The 20,758-nt window shown below is 43.9% G+C and overlaps 1 protein-coding gene across 1 annotated transcript in view; it reads left to right on the top strand.

Moving 5' to 3' along the window:
* Positions 1-20,758, top strand: part of LOC109901364 (sodium/potassium-transporting ATPase subunit beta-1-interacting protein 2) — a 155,791-nt gene that overhangs the window by 109,594 nt on the left and 25,439 nt on the right. The window contains exon 4 of the mRNA XM_031837120.1: positions 17,778-17,978. Coding sequence (XP_031692980.1) covers positions 17,778-17,978 — 201 coding nt within the window. The remainder of the gene's footprint in view (positions 1-17,777; positions 17,979-20,758) is intronic.

The raw sequence follows: 20,758 nt of genomic DNA, 5'->3' as shown, positions 1-20,758 counted from the left end.
TCTGTTACCTGCAATTCTCTCTGCAATCAGCGCTCTCAGGCAAGAAGGAGAACACTACCATTTGGCTTTCGATCGCTGCTTGACTTTGTGTATGACCTACTTTATTGCCAATACAGTGTTATAGCTTGCTGTTTGCACTTTTGGGACTATTCCATTGGTTCCAGATGTACCTGGCAAATTAAATTAAGCAACTCAAGTGTTTTGACATTTACAGAAGTATGTATTTAACCCAGATCTGCTATTAACTAGAAGAGATAGGAACGGTTTTGCTAGCAGATCTTGTTGTGATGTTCATGTTCTAGGGTCGCTTAACCATAAAGAACTCAGTCTGTGCACCTGATTATACATGACAGGAGGCAGCAGGCCCAGACTGAGTCTGCCTACATCAGTAATGACAGCACCAGGGAAGCATTGCTTAAAGAAATACCCACCGGACTGCCCATTTAACCTGCAGCAGCAATACCGTTCTCCCTTCCCCTCTCTCCCTCTATCCCCTCCCTCTCTCTCTCTCTCTCTCTCTCTCTCTCTCTCTCGCTCTCTCTCTCTCTCTCTCTCTCTCTCTCTCTCTCTCTGCTGGTTTCTTCTGCTCTTTGCTTGATTGCGCTGCCTACTGTCTAAAATGAATTCGTTATTTGTCTCTGTGGAGTTTCTCCACTCATTTTAATGGTTTATCTGCTCCCCATATCCCCCTGAATGCCTGAATCACCAGTCCAAGGAGATGTGACTTTAGACTTCAAAGACAGTCTGTGGAGTAGCTAAGATTTTTATGAGGTGTTTTCCCCATTTTTGTGTGCTGTGTCATCATTCCAGTTGACAAGTTATCTGTGAAAAATGATTATACTTCTATTTGTTCCCCTGTTTTTTATCTTCTATTTTTGTAGCTATTAGTACAAATTGTGGGGCTGTCGTGCCGAAATGTCTCAGAGACCATAGCAGGGCCTCCCTCTCTCTCTTTTGGCCATATGGGTTGTTAGGGAGAAGGGAGAAGTGGTGCGTGAATCATTTGATAGAACTGAACAATCTAATTTGTGTGCACAGAAGGTGTTGTCTGCTACTCCTCCATGTGGTGGCTAGTCATATCTGAGACATGCACGCACGCGCCCCACACATGGCATAGCTCATCTGTGTCTAGCTCATCTGTGTCTCGTGTGTGATGACGGCAGTCTTTGATGTCATGGAGCAATCTGTCCCCCGCTTGCCACACCCTCCTCCGGGAGGACACAGATGCCATGCGTCACCAGGGTTACAGTAGCAGCAGAGGAGTATGAGAAACAGACTTTTAACTGAAGAATGACAGCCAGGTTCTTACACCAGCCCACACCCTCTCCTCCTTCTGCACACTGATCCCCTCCTCATTCTGTACACTGATCCCCTCCTCCTTCTGCTCATTGATCCTCTCCTCCTTCTGCACACTGATCCTCTCCTCCTTCTGTACACTGATCCTCTCCTCCTTCTGCACATTGATCCTCTCCTCCTTCTGCACACTGATCCCCTCCTCCTTCTGCACACTGATCCCCTCCTCCTTCTGTACACTGATCCCCTCCTCCTTCTGCACACTGACCCCTCCTCCTTCTGCACACTGATCCCCTCCTCCTTCTGTACACTGATCCTCTCCTCCTTCTGTACACTGATCCTCTCCTCCTTCTGCACACTGATCCCCTCCTCCTTCTGTACACTGATCCCCTCCTCCTTCTGTACACTGATCCCCTCCTCCTTCTGCACACTGATCCCCTCCTCCTTCTGTACACTGATCCTCTCCTCCTTCTGTACACTGATCCTCTCCTCCTTCTGTACACTGATCCTCTCCTCCTTCTGCACACTGATCCTCTCCTCCTTCTGTACACTGATCCCTCCTCCTTCTGCACACTGATCCCCTCCTCCTTCTGTACACTGATCCTCTCCTCCTTCTGTACACTGATCCTCTCCTCCTTCTGCACACTGATCCCCTCCTCCTTCTGTACACTGATCCTCTCCTCCTTCTGCACACTGATCCCCTCCTCCTTCTGTACACTGATCCTCTCCTCCTTCTGCACACTGATCCTCTCCTCATTCTGCACACTGATCCCCTCCTCCTTCTGTACACTGATCCCCTCCTCCTTCTGCTCATTGATCCTCTCCTCCTTCTGCACACTGATCCTCTCCTCCTTCTGTACACTGATCCTCTCCTCCTTCTGCACATTGATCCTCTCCTCCTTCTGCACACTGATCCCCTCCTCCTTCTGTACACTGATCCCCTCCTCCTTCTGTACACTGATCCTCTCCTCCTTCTGCACACTGATCCCCTCCTCCTTCTGCACATTGATCCTCTCCTTCTGTACACTGATCATCTCCTCCTTCTGCACACTTCCCCTGCTCATTGTCTCTCTTACTCATTTTGCTCTTCTCTCCTTTAATCCATCTCTCTCATACTCTATCACTCCTTATTGCTCTGATCTCATTCTTGTCAACCTCACTCTTTTCTTCTTTCTCTTTTTCTCTTTTTCTCCCATCACCCCCCCCCTCTCTCTTGCTCTCCATCTCTCTTCCTTTCACTTTTTCTCCCGCCACCTCCCCTCTCCCCCCCCCCCCCCTCTCTCTAACTGTAGTGTGTGAGTCACCTCAGTAAAGAGGCATGTAGATGAGATGTTTTGGTGTGAGTGGAAGTGTGAGTGGAAGTGGCTCGCTCCACTGCAGTTTGATTCGCAGCTGCCTATGATTTTCTCCTCTACTCCATTGTTTGGATCCTGCGTTGACTCTGCTTATTATGGATATAAAGGGAGGGTTTGTGTCACACATAATGTGGCCCTGTCTCGCCAACATGTCATTCAGAAAGGGCATATGATTCATTGCCAAAGTAATTTCTTGTTAGAAGTTTGCATTCAACTTATTTCCTGAATGGGTTACCAATACATTGATTACAGGTCTTGTATAGCCATGGCCGCATGAACCAGCACTTTAATTCTCACTCCAATGTATACAAGAGTTTAACACACAACCCCAGTGTGATGAAATATCTTATCGTTGTGCTACATTTAGAAAATTGCTTTCATAAATCTCCCTCTGTGTTCAGCAAGGAAATCAAATTGTAGGGAAATTATCTGATTCAGACATTCCACACCCTTTCTGGTCCTCATATTGAAATATAGTACTTTATTGTGTAGACGTTGTGCCTGTGAAAAGGGGTTGTAATTGGATTTTTTGAATAAAGGGACTCTTGTATAGTGTGGCAATAGATTTTATAATTTTGATATGAATACAAGAGGCGTTCAGTTACAGCATTTAAAAAAAAAAATAGTATCATTTATATATCAGCACCGAGCTAAAGGCTAGAGCTGCCGCTTTTCAAGGAGTGGGACACTATTCCTGACACTCATAAGAAATCCCAAACAGGCAAAGCGTCAATACAGGACTAAGATTGAATCTTACTATACTGGCTCTGACGCTCGTCTGATGTGGCAGGGCTTGCAAACTATTATGGACTACGAAGGGAAACTCAGCCGCGAGCTGCCCAGTGACACAAGCCGACCAGACAAGCTAAATGCCATTTATGATCACTTCAAGGTAAGCAACACTGAAGCATGCATGAGAACCCCAGATGTTCCGGACGACTGTGTGATCATGCTCTCCGGTAGTCGATGTGAACACACTGCCCTTTCCCACCTGGACAAAAGGAACACCTATGTGAGAATGCTGTTCATTGGCTACAGCTCAGCGTTCAACACCATAATGCCCACAAAGCTCATCACTAAGCTAAGGACCCTGGGACTAAACATCTCTCTCTGCGACTGGATCGTGGACTTCCTGAAAGGCCACCCCAAGGTGGTAAGGGTAGGCAACAACACATCTGCCACATTGATCCTCAACACTGGGGCCCATCAGGGCTGTTTGCTTAGTCCCCTTCTGTACTCCCTGTTCACCCATGACTGCGTAGCCAAGCACGACTCCAACACCATCATAAAGTTTGCTGACGACACAACAGTGTTAGGCCTGATCACCGACAATGATGAGACAGCCTATAGGAAGGAGGTCAGAGACCTGGCAGAGTGGTGCCAGGACAACAACTTCTCCTTCAACCTGAGCAAGACAAAGGAGCTGATTGTGGACTACAGGAAAAGCAGGGCCAAACAGGCCTCTATTAACATCGACAGGGCTGTAGTGGGACGGGTCGAGAGTTTCAAGTTCAATGGTGTCCACATCACCAACGAAACATCATGGTCCAAACACACCAAGACACTTGTGAAGAGAACACAACAACACATTTTCCCCCTCAGGAGACTGAAAATATTTGGCATGGGTCCCCAGATCCTCAAACAAAAAATTCTACACCTGCACCATCGACAACATCCTGACCAGTTGCATTACCGCCTGGTATGGCAACTGCTTGATATCTGACCCAGTACATCACTGGGGCCAAGCTTTATGACATCCAGGACCTGGCGGTGTCAGAGGAAGACCCAAATAATTCTCAAAGACTCCAGTCATTCAAGTCATAGACTGTTCTCTCTGCTATCGCATGGAAAGTGGACCCAGAATGTCAAGTCTAGGACCAAAAGGCTCTTTAACAGCTTCTACCCCCAAGCCATAAGACTGCTGAACAATTAATCAAATGGCTATTGACTATTTACATTAACTCCCCCCCCCCCCCCCCCACTGCTGCTATTCACTGTTTATTATCTATGCATAGTCACTTCACCCCTACCTACATGTACAAATGACCTTGACTAACCTGTACCCTGGGACATTGACTCAGTACTCAGTACCCTGTATATAGCATCGTTATTGTTATGTAATCTCATCCGCATGCTCACACCCCATCCCTAGTGCCTGCATTATTGTTTGCCACTTAGCCTTAAATTGTACCATTTAGTTTTTCTCGGTCGCCCATGATATTCAATATTTCAATAATAAGTCATTCGATTTTTCCATTGTGTTAATGATGGCGGATTGATTGATTTACATGTTTTTAGTCACCGTTTTTTCAAGATGAGTGATGAGAAGAGAATCATCCAGCCCGGTTACAGCAACATTTGAATACACTATTCCTTTTGGTATTGAATTTTGAGAGTAATGATTGAAAATGTTCAACTGGAAATGATTGTAAAGAATGAAGAATCATTTGACTAAACTTACATGTGCTTTACATAAAGAGTTAAACCATGAACCATAGATCCGTGCGACGTATATTCTCACAGTCATTTCCTGAAGCATAGTGACAGTGGTTGAAAAGTCCAGGCTTATTGAACAGGCTTTCAGATGGAAGTAAAAGCAGGCAGGCGAGCTCCAAACTGTCACAGAGAAAACCACGACATCAAGCTCAACCTGCTCAAAAGAATCACGAAGCAGCCTCGATGCCAGAGGATTCTGCCTGGGAATAGCAATGATTTCCCCACTCTGGATAACAAATGGAGGGAACACACCACCCTGATGCGTTATATACAGTACCAGTCAAAAGTTTGGACACACCTACTCATTCAAAGGTTTTCCTTTACTTTTACTATTTTCTACATTGTAGAATAATAGTGAAGACATCAAAACTATGAAATAACACATATGGAATCATGTAGTAACCAAAAAAGTGTTAAACAAATCAAAATATATTTTATATTTGAGATTCTTCAAAGTAGCCACCCTTTGCCTTGATGACAGCTTTGCACACTCTTGGCATTTCTCTTGGCAAATAGTAAAAAATAAAGAAAAACAATTGAATGAGTAGGTGTGTCCAAACTTTTGACTGGTACCGTATAAAAAGTGAATTACCACTCTAATATCCAGGCCGGTGAGCGGATCAATAAGATGCCAGAGGAGCTAATAAACAGCTAGCTAGCGCCTGGGCTGGTCCAGAGGCCTCCTCTCCTCTCTCTGCTCTGCCCTGCTATTCTTCCCTGTGTTATTTAATGTTCACGTGGTGTAGTCGGCCAAACCAGCCGAGCTTCAGTAGATAGCTTCATCTGGAAGAAGGAGCTGCTTGTCCTGACTTTTCTTCCCTCAGTTTTCATTCACATTGATGTTGTAGCTGTAGTAAGAAGGCATGCTAAATATTCAAATACTGTGTTTCCAATTTTCATCGATGTAAACAATCGGCCATCTGTTAATGGAGGCCATGTTTTGCCATTCGGCTTCCATACAAAGGAGGCATTTCACTCCAGCAGATAAATAGGATGGGATAAAGGCCTGATGATTAGCCATGGTTTCTTTGGAACAGTATGGCAGTGTCCGCCATTATTTTAATCGCACCAAATTAATTCAGTTATGCTAAATGAGCTAATTTCATGGTCCAGTGAACAGACAAAACTCCTCAACTGGCAGGAATTGTCTGTTGTGCAGCAGCTGGAAATGGAACACAATAGATCCCGTATAAGGTGGATGCTGTTTACAAGAAGGCTAATATTAAGCTCTGGCCAGTCCAAGTCATGCAGACATTAGAGTGGGTTCATTCAGTTTCAGTACCAGTTTCCCTTTCAGCCAGTGGTTTGTTAACCGCGGCTGGGCTGATGTCACCCTATACTGGAGTCCTACAGCCCAGCTCTGAGGTGACTCTGGCTCCGTCTCTGTCTCACTTAGCAACGGTTCAGACGCACAGTGCTACCGTTACACTCCATGGCACAATGAGGATCATTCTTAGGAACTCCAGGTGTCAGAAATGAACAACACCCATGGCTGTAGCTGTTACTTACAGTTGAAGTCGGAAGTTTACATACACCTTAGCCAAATACATTTAAACATGTTTTTCACAATTCCTAACATTTAATCCTAGTAAAAATTCTTAGGTCAGTTAAGATCACCACTTTATTTTATGAATTTGAAATGTCAGAATTATAGTAGAGAAAATTATTTATTTCAGCTTATACTTCTTTCATCACAATCCCAGTGGTTCAGAAGTTTACATACACTCAATTAGTATTTGGTAGCATTGCCTTTAAATTGTTTAACTTGGGTCAAATGTTTTGGGTATCCTTCCACACGCTTCCCACAATAAGTTGGGTGAACTTTGGCCCATTCCTCCTGACAGAGCTGGTGTAACTGAGTCAGGTTTGTAGGCCTCCTTGCTCGCACACACTTTTTCAGTTTCAGTTCTGCCCACAAATTTTCTATAGGTTTGAGGTCAGAGCTTTGTGATGGCCACTCCAATACCTTTACTTTGTTGTCCTTAAGCCATTTTGCCACAACTTTGGAAGTATGCTTGGGGTCATTGTCCATTTGCAACCAAGCTTTAACTTCCTGACTGATGTCTTGAGATGTTGCTTCAATATATCCACATAATTATCCTGCCTCATGATGCCATTTATTTTGTGAAGTGCACCAGTCCCTTTTACATCAAAGCACCCCCACAACATGATGCTGCCACCCTCGTGCTTCACGGTTGGGATGGTGTTCTTCGCCTTGCAAGCATCCCCCTTTTTCCTCCAAACATAATGATGGTCATTATGGCCAAACAGTTCTATTTTTGTTTCATCAGACCAGAGGAAATTTCTCCAAAAAGTACGATCTTTGTCCTCATGTGCAGTTGCAAACCGTAGTCTGGCTTTTTATGACGGTTTGGAGCAGTGGTTTACTGTGGATATAGATACTTTTGTAACTGTTTCCTCCAGCATCTTCACAAGGTCCTTTGCTGTTGTTCTGGGATTGATTTGCACTTTTCGTACCAAAGCACGTTCATCTACAGGAGACAGAACACATTTCCATCCTGAGCTGTATGACGGCTGCGTGGTCCCATGGTGTTTATGCTTGCGTACTATTGTTAGTACAGATGAACATGGTACCTTCAGGTGTTTGGATATTGCTCCCAAGGATGAACCAGGCTTGTGGACGTCTACAATTTGTTTTCTGAGGTCTTGGCTGATTTCTTATGATTTTCCCATGATGTCAAGCAAAGAGGTACTGAGTTTGAAGGTAGGCCTTGAAATACATCCACAGGTACACCACCAAGGTTCTAAAATGATGTTAATTAGCCTATCAGAAGCTTCTAAAGCCATGAAATCAAATCAAATCAAATCAAATTTTATTTGTCACATACACATGGTTAGCAGATGTTAATGCGAGCGTAGCGAAATACTTGTGCTTCTAGTTCCGACAATGCAGTAATAACGAACAAGTAATCTAACTAACAATTCCAAAAAACTACTGTCTTATACACAGTGTAAGGGGATAAAGAATATGTACATAAGGATATATGAATGAGTGATGGTACAGAGCAGCATAGGCAAGATACAGTAGATGATATCGAGTACAGTATAACATATGAGATGAGTATGTAAACAAAGTGGCATAGTTAAAGTGGCTAGTGATACATGTATTACATAAGGATGCAGTCGATGATATAGAGTACAGTATATACGTATGCATATGAGATGAATAATGTAGGGTAAGTAACATTATATAAGGTAGCATTGTTTAAAGTGGCTAGTGATATATTTACATAATTTCCCATCAATTCCCATTATTAAAGTGGCTGGAGTTGAGTCAGTGTCATTGGCAGTGTGTTGGCAGCAGCCACTCAATGTTAGTGGTGGCTGTTTAACAGTCTGATGGCCTTGAGATAGAAGCTGTTTTTCAATCTCTCGGTCCCAGCTTTGATGCACCTGTACTGAGCTCACCTTCTGGATGACAGCGGGGTGAACAGGCAGTGGCTCGGGTGGTTGATGTCCTTGATGATCTTTATGGCCTTCCTGTAGCATCGGGGTGGTGTAGGTGTCCTGGAGGGCAGGTAGTTTGCCCCCGGTTATGCGTTGTGCAGACCTCACTACCCTCTGGAGAGCCTTACGGTTGAGGGCGGTGCAGTTGCCATACCAGGCGGTGATACAGCCCGCCAGGATGCTCTCGATTGTGCATCTGTAGAAGTTTGTGAGTGCTTTTGGTGACAAGCCGAATTTCTTCAGCCTCCTGAGGTTGAAGAGGCGCTGCTGCGCCTTCTTCACGATGCTGTCTGTGTGAGTGGACCAATTCAGTTTGTCTGTGATGTGTATGCCGAGGAACTTAAAACTTGCTACCCTCTCCACTACTGTTCCATCGATGTGGATAGGGGGGTGTTCCCTCTGCTGTTTCCTGAAGTCCACAATCATCTCCTTAGTTTTGTTGACGTTGAGTGTGAGGTTATTTTCCTGACACCACACTCCGAGGGCCCTCACCTCCTCCCTGTAGGCCGTCTCGTCATTGTTGGTAATCAAGCCTACCACTGTTGTGTCGTCCGCAAACTTGATGATTGAGTTGGAGGCGTGCTTGGGCACGCAGTCGTGGGTGAACAGGGAGTACAGGAGAGGGCTCAGAACGCACCCTTGTGGGGCCCCAGTGATGAGGATCAGCGGGGAGGAGATGTTGTTGCCTACCCTCACCACCTGGGGGCGGCCCGTCAGGAAGTCCAGTACCCAGTTGCACAGGGCGGGGTCGAGACCCAGGGTCTCGAGCTTGATGACGAGCTTGGAGGGTACTATGGTGTTGAATGCCGAGCTGTAGTCGATGAACAGCATTCTCACATAGGTATTCCTCTTGTCCAGATGGGTTAGGGCAGTGTGCAGTGTGGTTGAGATTGCATCGTCTGTGGACCTATTTGGGCGGTAAGCAAATTGGAGTGGGTCTAGGGTGTCAGGTAGGGTGGAGGTGATATGGTCCTTGACTAGTCTCTCAAAGCACTTCATGATGACGGATGTGAGTGCTACGGGGCGGTAGTCGTTTAGCTCAGTTACCTTAGCTTTCTTGGGAACAGGAACAATGGTGGCCCTCTTGAAGCATGTGGGAACAGCAGACTGGTATAGGGATTGATTGAATATGTCCGTAAACACACCGGCCAGCTGGTCTGCGCATGCTCTGAGGGCGCGGCTGGGAATTTTCCAAGCTGTTTAAATGCACAATCAAGTTAGTGTATGTAAACTTCTGACCCACTAGAATTGTGATACAGTGAATTATAAGTAAAATAATCTGTCTGTAAACAATTGTTGGAAAAATGACTTGTGTCATGCACAGAGTAGATGTCTTAACCGACTTGCCAAAACTATAGTTTGTTAACAAGACATTTGTGGAGTGGTTGAAAACAAGTTTAGTGTATGTAAACGTCCGACTTCAACTGTATATTCCTCTGTCCCTCGGACTGTGCACATCCACATCCACAGCCGCTCTTCTCTTCTATACTCTCTTTCATTCATCTGGGGTTGGAGGCAGGACTGCTTTGGATATAACCTTTTTTTGTTGGCTTTTGTATCACAAGCTTTGTGTTGATTTTGGACTATATATCCTTTGTATTTGTATTTTGTATGTATTAACGATCCACATTAGTTCCTGTCAAGGCAGCAGCTACTCTTCCTGGGGTCCAACAACTTTATATACAATTAATACAATATACAATTAAACAATATTTCACAACATTACATTTCAACACTTTTCACAACACATGAAGTGTGTTCCCTCAGGCCACTACCACATATCTACAATACAAAATCCATGTGTACGTGTGTATAGAGTGCATGTGTTAGCATGTTGTATGTGTGTGTCTCTTCACTGTCCCCACCGTTCCAAAGGTAACGCTTTATCCATGATCTGTTTCACCTGTCCTTGTGCTTGTCTCCACCCCTCTCCAGGTGTCGCCCATCTTCCCCACTTATCCCTTTGGAATTTATACCTGTGTTTTCTGGCTGTCTGTGCCAGTTCTTCTTGTTTGTTCAAGTCAACCAGCGTTTTGTCTCAGCGCCTGCTTTTCCCCAGACTCTCTTTTTCTTGTCCTCCTGGTTTTGAACCTGTCCTGACTCTGAGCCTGCCTGCCGTCCTGTGACTTTGCCCCTACTCTGGATTACCGACATCTGGCTGACCTGGGCCTGCCTGCCGTCCTGTACCTTGGCCCCACTACTCTGGATTATCGACCCCTGCATGCCTTGACCTGTCATTTGCCTGCCTCTGTTGTATTAAACATTGTTACTTCAACACGGTCTGCACTTGGGTCTTACCTGACACCTGAGAGTACAAACTGGCCATGTCCGACCCAGCAGACTTGGACCAGCTCCGCAACGCTATCTCCTCCCATGGAGCCGTCATTGGTAGACACGAGGAGTTGCTTCGTGGTCTGACTGAAGGGTTCCCGGACATGGATGAATGTCACAACCTAGCATTGAATGCTTTGCGGGGGCAATTCCGTGGGTTGCTCCGGTGTCTGGGAGAGTGGCTCCCCGGAAGTTACTCCAGCTTCGGCAGGACTCCCTCAGCGTGACAGGTGGATTTCTGCATGCTAGCAGCGGAGGGTGTAACCTGAAATAATTTGCCACTTTTAGAAAAGCTAGAATCAGTTCTTTAAAATCAATTTTCAGCAGTTCTGAGCTAGTCCTCCTAATATTGTTTCACCACACATGACAACAGCGTCAGCTCCCGGCTGCTTTCGTAGAACGTTCGAAAGCAGCCTTTTAATGTCCTGTACTCACGCTCCAGAATAGCACAAGGTTTTTGCCCCGTGAACCGCCAATGACGACAGCTGGTGCAATGGCTGAGAAGGTCCGGACGTTCTTTTGCCTCTAGTAGTTTAGAAAACCCCTCGAGGACCGAAGGGCGGTGGGGCCCGATGGACCCGAGCCAGCTGTAGAATCCATTGTGGATGATGAAGGGGCTGGAGTCTCAGACAGCCTCACGGCCCGATAAGGGGGGAAGCTCTGAGGATCTGAACCCGAGGTAGAAGCCATCGGAGAGGGAGACAGATTTTCAAGGATCACTCTGCTTTCGTGGATGACAGTTAGAAAGGGGACACATACAGTCTATGCATTATGCATTGTACTATACGTGGACAGGAGTTAAAAAGTGAAGTCTGAGTGAATGAGGGGAGATGTTATACTGATGAGTAATACTCAGTGTGTTGAAGTTAATGTTTACTATGTGTAATACATCATTCCAAATGATCCTCAAATAATTATTCTGAACCAACTCCTCACTACTCACTCATTCAAAACAAGTAGGCCTACACATTCTGGTGAATAGGTTTATCAATTTACACAGACATTCTCACCGATGTTGCAACGGATATCAAAGATTGACACACATGACAATACGGGGACTGTGTAGTACTATAGATGGTTGTTTGGTATAGATGGTTATTGCTGACCCCCTGATGTGTTTGTTCTGACACATCCCTCGACAGGCAATTAGAGACACCAGTCTTTAGACGGGGCCCAGCTGCCCCTTTCCCCAGCCTCTCCCTGCCCCTCTCTCTGCCCCCTTCCCCCAGCCTCTCCCTGGCCTCTCTCTAGCCTCTGTACCAGTAATTGCTCGACACCACCCGGAATCCCAAACAAAACAAGAGTACAGTTTGGAAGTTGAGGACCGATGTCCAGCTCACCATATGTTATGGCTGAGACAGCCACATTAGGATGATGCTGTTATAATTAGTGTAGACAAATGATATGTCAAGTAATGTAACTGCGTATTTGTGTTGTCTCATTCATTGTGTGTTAAAGGATAACTGGATTTCTTGGAATAATATGAGGTGCTTGACAGTGTGTGTAGCCCTACTGTAAGTGTCTCTGTTGACACAGAACACTCTCCTATTCCATCCTCATTATCAGCTAAGCCTCAGTATTTTTATAGTTCACACCGAAATAATGCATTTTTCCATGCTGCAATTAATGTAGCATAAAAGCAATTTGGCACATGCTTAGATTCTTTGTTTTAAATGTAGACTTTCTCTGAATATGAAAAAATGTCATCAATGGGAAACACAGGTATTCTATTGCTAAACAATACAGTTATTTCCCAATCTATTTCAGAGTATTCTGTTGGTTCTCCTTGTAACACAATCAGCCTATTCATTGTTATCAGCCATTGGTTCAGCATGTACTTCTCATCGGACTGCCATAATCAGATTTTTTCACCTTGTTGGCTGATGATTGTTTTCCATCTTGATCCTTTCTCAAATAGCGTCAGATTGCTTTCTCTCAATGACAATCTCTATTTCTGATTACAGTGAGTCACTTCTAGGTTGGAACATTCCTACAGAGCGGGTACTAAGCAGTACATAGCAAACTGCTGTGAGTGCCATAAATTAAATTCAAAGACACACACTTGTTTAGTGGTATTTAAAATGGTATGAGTGTTTTTTTCCTACCACATACAGTACTTCATGCAGGCTTTGATAGGTATTCAGTTGTAAATCAGCATGTTGTGGGAGGAGAGAGAGGATGCGTATCCTTCCTGTTAGTGTTGTCAGAACAGTCTCAGAACAGTCCTCTAGAGTTTGGATTGATGTCTTAAAAGACAGAAAAGCTGATCTCTTGATCTCTTCCTGCATTCTACAGGGAATTTTGACCCCTGCTACCATGAAAAGAATGAGAAATGTTCCCAGTCCTTCTGTGTCTCTTTCATTTGCCTGACGACTCAAACTGAATTCCTCCCCTGTTCTATGTCTGCTACATACTTCAGTCTGAGACTGCATCATTGAAGTCCTTTGTGGTGACGTCAAAATATGGGTTTTGTACAAAACAAAATAATCAGCGATCCTCTCTAACAATTCATAGTGTCAAAGCTAATGACACATTTTCAAAACGGTGCTTAACCCACATGTGTTCTGGCTCTGGCCCAGAGCTGGTTTCTGGGACCAATCAGAACGGTTAAAATGTCTTTGTGTAAATGAAATCGTCAGGCAGGTACTCAGATCCAGACTCATTGGGGAGAAGAAACTAACATCCATGGATGTGAAGTAGCGTTTGGCTGGAGGAAGGAGTTTGGGTAGCCAGGCAACTCGTTCATAGCTGTCTGTCGTACATAGCAGTGTGACTGGACCCATTTTGTGTTCAGAAAGAAAATCCCCCTGGCCAGGGCTAGCTAAGCATGTTTATAGATCTTGAAAGTACTCCTGCAGGAATGTACTGGTGGTGTCTAAAATATATCAACAACATAACTGCCACTCTCATAGAAGTGTATCCATCCAATTTGTTTTGGCCTTTGTAGTGTCAGTGCTTTTGATGCTCAATCAATGCCATATTTAAGCAGTTGTAGCCCATTTAAATTGATTGAATTGATTCTGGCTTTCTAAGGGTTTTCTGGCTGATGAAACAACAATACAGTACAGAGCTCTACAAATGGAACCCACAGGGATAGAGACAGCAAATACATTTCAATGGTATCCATGCATCTTCTTTAATAATTGCCTTTGTTCCTAGAGATCTTAGATACTGCATATGACTGATTTTCAATTATTACACATTTTTGTGTTCTCTGGTTTTTGTTGTACAGTACTTAATTTACTACAGTGGGCTAAATCAGTGTCACACCGAGTGTTTCTCAGTAGTCTTAAACAATTCTGAAAGACGACAACAACTCCTGTCAAATGTTGATTGCATCAAGAAAAGACCAGACATCAACATCACCTTACTATTTAATAACAACTGGTCCACCCTCAATAACACCCACCTCTCATGCTGTCATTGTACTGGTTCCAAAATGATGCTGAGCCACACCAACAGTCAGTCAAAGGGTAATGGAAAAGTGTTTGTCTGCTAGTAAGGCAGGCATCCCTGTACTACTGCAGCTGTACACTCACCACTCCTTCTCTCCGCAATTTGACTGGTGATGGATAGTGTTTGTCCACACGGCTGATGTTCATTACAGCAGATACATAGGCAGGGAGACAGAGAGGTAGACAGCAGCAACCTGGCCCTCCTCTCCGTCTCTCCACATCTAGCACTCTTTATTTTCCACTTGTCTGTCCTCATACGAGGAGGCATGAGAACACACCTGTCACACTGAGCTGGGTCTGTGCTAGGGGACAGGCACGGGTATGCTAGTCCAGCTGGTAGATTTTTAGGCCAACAGTACCTAATATTTCATATACCATTAGGCCATTGTGGTATAATGGTGGGTAAAGTTATGAGCAGTTGAAAGAGTTTGATACTTATTTACATTTTCTACCCCTTTTTTCTCCACAATTTCTTGATATCCCATTGGTAGTCCAAAACAGTCTTTGTCCCATCGCTGCAACTTGGGTACGGACTCGGGAGAGGCGATGGTCAAGAGCCATGCGTACTCCAAAACACGACCCTGGCAAGCCGCACTGCTTCTTGGCACTGCTCGCTTAACCCGGAAGCCAGCCGCACCAATGTGTCGGAAGTCAGCCTGCATGCGCCTGGCCCACCACAGGGAGTCGCTAGAGTGCAATGGGACAAAGACATCCCGGCTGGCCAATCCCTCCCCTAACCCGGACGACGCTGGGCCAATTGTGTGCCACATCATAGGTTTCCCGGTCGTGGCCGGCTGCGACACAGCCTGGGATCAAACCTGGGTCTGTAATGCGATGCAGTGCCTTAGACCGCTGCGCCACCCTGGAGGCCGGAATAATTAAAAAATAAAACTGATATCCACGATAGGCGCAACAGCATTTGTTATTGTTTATGTTTTGCACATCATAATTGCACATCATCATCTGCACATCTATCACTTCAGTTTTAATGCTAAATTGTAATTATTTCACCTTTATGGCCTATTTATTGCCTTACCTCCCTAATCTAACTAAATTTGCACACACTGTACATAGACTTTTTCTATTGTGTTATTGACTGTACGTTTGTTTATTCCATGTGTAACTCCGTGTTGTTGTTTTTGTCTCACTGCTTTGCTTTATCTTGGCCAGGTTTCAGTTGTAAATGAGAACTTGTTCTCGACTGGCCTACCTGGTTAAATAAAGGTGAAATTAAAATTAAAATAAAAAATGTTTTGAGGAAATGAGCATCCAGCATCATGATAAAAAAAAATTACAAGGGTGCAAGGATATCAGAGGGAAAAAACTGTGTTTGTTGTTTGAAGTAACATCTTGCTTGTTGTCATTTTGTAAACAGACACGACAGTTTTACTGCTATGGATTCCAGCTTTAATTTCAGGCATTTCATGTATTTCTTTGTCCACTTTGTAGGTTTTAATGTAATTACAATCTGGAATATTTGAGAAGTCTGGCACTGAACCTGTGTTGGATGAGAACTTGTGTTTCTGATTGTATTGGGGAGCCTGCTCCATCAATATCCACTCCTCAATGAGACACACAAGCAGACAAAAATGATGCTCTGGGTGTGTTGTTTGGCAAGGATCCAACAAAAAATCTCTGCCTGATGTGTATTTCAAGATGAATTAAAAGCAGTTAATCGCAACACCCACATCCTTTGTGGACAAACACACGCACCATTTCTAGAGGCAGAGGAATGATAGATCTTGATATGCAATAATGCCACTGACCCCAATCCCCTGGATGATTCATTCTGAGAGCAGGAGAAAAGATAAGTGGGAGCTGGTTGATAAGTGTTGTTTAGAAGTAAGATTAGTGGTAGTTGGTTGATAAGTGTTGTTTGGATGAAAGAAAAGTGGGAGCTGGTTGATAAGTGTTGTTTGGACGAAAGAAAAGTGGGAGCTGGTTGATAAGTGTTGTTTGGACGAAAGAAATGTGTGAGCTGGTTGATAAGATTTGTTTCGATGAAAGAAAAGTGGGAGCTGGTTGATAAGTGTTGTTTGGAAGAAAGAAAAGTGTGAGTTGATTGATAAGTGTTGTTTGGACGAAAGAAATGTGGGAGCTGGTTGATAAGTGTTGTTTGGAAGAAAGAAAAGTGTGAGCTGGTTGATAAGTGTTGTTTGGTAGAAAGAAAAGTATGAGCTGGTTGATAAGTGTTGTTTGGAAGAAAGACAAGTGGGTGGTGTTACTTGGCTTTGTAAGTGAAAGGGAATGCTTGTCTCTGTACCAAATACCCAGGTTTTATGCTAGAATAACCAATGCACTGCGCAGCAGGCAATGGCAAATGTTGGGCTGGAAGGCACGCTTGTCTGATTTAAGCAGTGCTCAGAATTGTGAGTTGAAATGTGAAAATGCAGGTCTTTAGGGAGTCTATTGAGCAGAGGGTGATAATGCGCGAATCGAATATATTCAGTCATGCGTTCGTAGGCGTAAGAACCGGGTAGAGGTTTGGGAGCTAGAAGTACCATTTATGAGATGGATGGATTTTGTTTTATTCCCTCTTCATTTGTTATAGTTGGATTTAGGATGTGTGCATGCACACTTCTCTCTCAATACCCACTAGAATTATCCTCAGCTTGGATAGCTGGCGTTGACTCAAATGACCTGGGGTGTCATAAGTGCTTTTTGTACGCCAGCAGTTGGATTGCTAGCGCTGGGATTTGAGAATGGGATTTCTTCTGCCAGTTGATTGTAAAATAAATGGCATTCAAAAGCTAAATGTATGTTGGCTTAGCTTTACTCACGGTGTACTCTTGTGATGCTCAGAATTAATAGCCTTCTGAGATGCTGGTAAAGAGGCAGAATAAATAATTGTGTTGCAAAATGTTAAGCAAAGCTTTTAACTTGACTCGTGATGAAATACTGCCAAAGTAGCAGTTTTACAAAGCTTTTCCCACTTCAGAATGAAAGAGGATTCTTAAAAACAAATGTCAGAAATGAGCTCATTGTTGAAAGTAAAATACACATTGAATTAAATAAGAATCTCAATCTCCTCCAGACTATGCACCCTTTTTAAAGAGTAGGAAAAGGGTAGCGTAGAGAAGTCACAGAGGGGAGGTTTTTCACCCTTTTAGCCATTGTTCCATACCAATGAACACATTTTATCTTGATTACAATATTGTGGAGTGCTGGGTGATTGACCTACGCAGTTAAATCACTGGCAGACAGATGTGTAATCTTGCATTAGCTTGGGTACATAATTGCACTGACTCCACCGCTGGCTGGTTGAAGCAATCGGGACTTAGCTCAACACCTACAATAGAACATCTATTGTAGCTTTCCTCAATAATTCTATCATTTCTACTCTATATAAAATACCTCTCTCTATTGTTTCTGCCTGCAGGACAGTGACCTGATCATGACCTTCAACATGTCCATGCACCGGTCCTGGTGGATGGAGAACGGTCCAGGCTGCAGGGTGACCCCGGTCACCCCTCCTCCGTCCTGGGCCCCGGAGGACCACCGCTACATCAGCATCGCAGGCTGTCTGCTGGAGTACCAGTATGTGGAGGTGGCCCACAGCTCCCTGCAGATCCTCCTGGCTGTAAGTATAGTAGGCCTCTGGCTGTTTGTGTCGGGCTGCTACCCACTACCCTCCCTCTCATCTCAGCTCATCTCAGCAAGGGAATGGGATGGACAGCGCTAGGCTTTGGGCATGTGGGACTCTTTTTGTTGAAGTCCTACATGTCCTGTACAGTGACCTTGTTTCACATGAAAAGGCTTTTATATTTGGGCTATGGTGAACCATGGCATTCTGCTCAGAAATGTTCATCTTGGTTTCAGTTTAGTGAGGCTGTCTACCTGTGTTATGATGGATGAAGGAGTTAGTCGTGTGCACGGTCATCAATGCTGAGACATGCCAATGTGATGTGAAACACAACCCTAATAAGGCAGTGCTTAGCAAGCAGGCAAGCAAGACCAGAGCTGCATTATTTTGTCTCGTATTAATAGCTGCCTACTACTTTAGTGACTAATGGTCTTGCGGCAATATTATAACGCAGAAAATAGTCAAGGGGAAAAATAACTCTTGGGCTTGGCGGCAGCTTTTAGTGGCTTGGCAGTGGGCCATCCCAGGGGATAGCAAGGGAAACGCAATTCCCTTATTGATGATTGGTTTTCCCTCCGTTCTCCTCCAGTACGCGTGTGTGTGTGTGGGTGTATGTGTGTGTATGTGTGTGTGTGTGTGTGTAGGGAAAACCGTCCCCAGTGTATCTTTATTTTTTTCTCTCTCTGCCGCCAATCGTAATTATAGTCCCCAGGCTCGCAGTGTGAGTGGGAAATTCCCACAATGCACCAGTATTTCATAATGACTTAATGTATGGCGTGTAATTAGGGGAATGTGTTAATGAAAAAGAGTGGGGTGTTGCTGCTGTGTAAATGATCACGGCAAGGTTCCCCATAGATAGATCCCAGGAGAAAATGTTCTCTCCCCCAGTGTGTTAAAGCCTGAGCGTTCTACCCAGCTAACCACCCGATACTTTATCTGCCTGGATTTAGAACTATTCTCAAACTCCATCAGCTCCCAACTGACATTGTGCAACCTACTTTGGATTGGATTTCAGGGCTACTTCTCTGGTTTATAAGTTAGATCTCAATATATTTTACTCTTCACATTGGAATCTTTTTCAGTCATGAACCTAACCCTTGATAGGATGAAACAAGCATTTAGAGATTTTCCTAACCACTGTTTTTAATGGAAAAAACAATGACATTTTATGTTTAGATTGTTTTGGTTAAGAACAATCGGGAGAAGGTGGATGATCATATCCCTTTCACCAGTCATATGCTTTGTCTACTGTAGTAAAATTGCATTACAGTAACATCGAACAAGGTCTGTGCAATGAGTCTACAGTATATTCCACCACCTGTTCCTCCCATCTCTCTTGCGGTACAGTAGAATGGACACATAACACAATTCCAAACACCAGTGAGAAATATGCTTAGAACCTGTCAGATATTATGTAGAAAATGGTTGGAGTTATTGCAAGTTCAATAACGCTTAGTCTCCTAAACACAGGAGCTGTTCCACTGGCATGGTGTCAGGAGAATGTCGGGTGCCAGGATCAATATGACAATGACGGAGTTAAGTTCTCCCTGAAACATCGAAGGGGAAAGACGGGTGTCTGTGTCAGCAGAAACTTTTAGCCGAATGAGCGGAGCTAGGGCTGATTTAAAGGACTGCATGGAGCCCAATAATACTACAATGGTTTGATACTTCTTTCTGATATATCTTTTACTGCTTCCGACATCACTTTTGTCATTGCTTAACCATCATATTTCAAATACTTGTGCTTGGAGAGAGACCAAATCCATTTAAAAAAAGTTTCATATTAAAACTAATGGCCAAAGTGTGTTATGCACTCTTATATAAACTAAAAGCTAGAGCTGAGAGCTCAGAGCACTAGTCTCTGCAGTGGAGTCATTTGGGAAGTGGTGTGTCATGCTTTGTCAGTATGACTGATAGCAATGAGCAAAAGTCTGCAGACTTGGCCACAGTGTCCAGCATCTACTATAAATGATGCAAATCATATACAAACATTAGCACAGCATTACACATACCGGTATTCCCATAATACCTATTCAATGTTGCCATAATGCATTTTTATTGTTGTTGTCTTTAAGTAGCATTTTATTAGCTTAGTGGAAAGCATTGGGACGAATCTAGAATCAATTTGCCAAATTACCCCCAATACTCTGGAAGCGGCTTTGTGTGGTGGCACTGGAAGTCTTAACGACAGTCTTCAAAATTGGGCTGAGAAAAATTCATAATAAGCATCCAAAACACACTCCTCCTATCTCCGACATTTGACATGGATGGAAGACTGTTTAATTGTGTCTGGCAGCATGAGGCAACAATGTCAATTTTCCCTAGCACCTCTGATGGATAATGAATGGCTTTCTTTCCTCACATGAGAATTTCAGGGCTAGAAATGACTGGTTCATTATCTTTCCCCCAAACTGAATGAGTGGCTCTTTGATCTGATAACTGCAGAGACAAGCTTCTTGCCTCTCTTCTCCTGTTCTCCCCTTCTCTCCTTCCCCCTCTGCCAGACAAGAACAAAATTGATCTGCAACTTTTGGTTGTCCCTCTTCTTTCATTGAAGTATAGTCATTTGACATCTCATATTTATTTATGAATTATTAATTTATTAATGAAAATAACTTGGGTTAATCTAATTCAGTAATATCTATCAAAATGGTCCACAATGAAAGGGCCTCCCTGTGTGAACCAAAATTATGAACTCCTTCTTTTCATCCTGCTCAAGTCTCATACAGAGATAATTACAAGTATTAGAGAGGTAACATCACAGAGAGAGTGCTGTC

This window comes from Oncorhynchus kisutch, linkage group LG12, assembly GCF_002021735.2.
Source record: "Oncorhynchus kisutch isolate 150728-3 linkage group LG12, Okis_V2, whole genome shotgun sequence".
Classification (NCBI taxonomy): Eukaryota; Metazoa; Chordata; class Actinopteri; order Salmoniformes; family Salmonidae; genus Oncorhynchus; species Oncorhynchus kisutch.
This window is presented reverse-complemented; position numbering and strand designations above follow the sequence as displayed.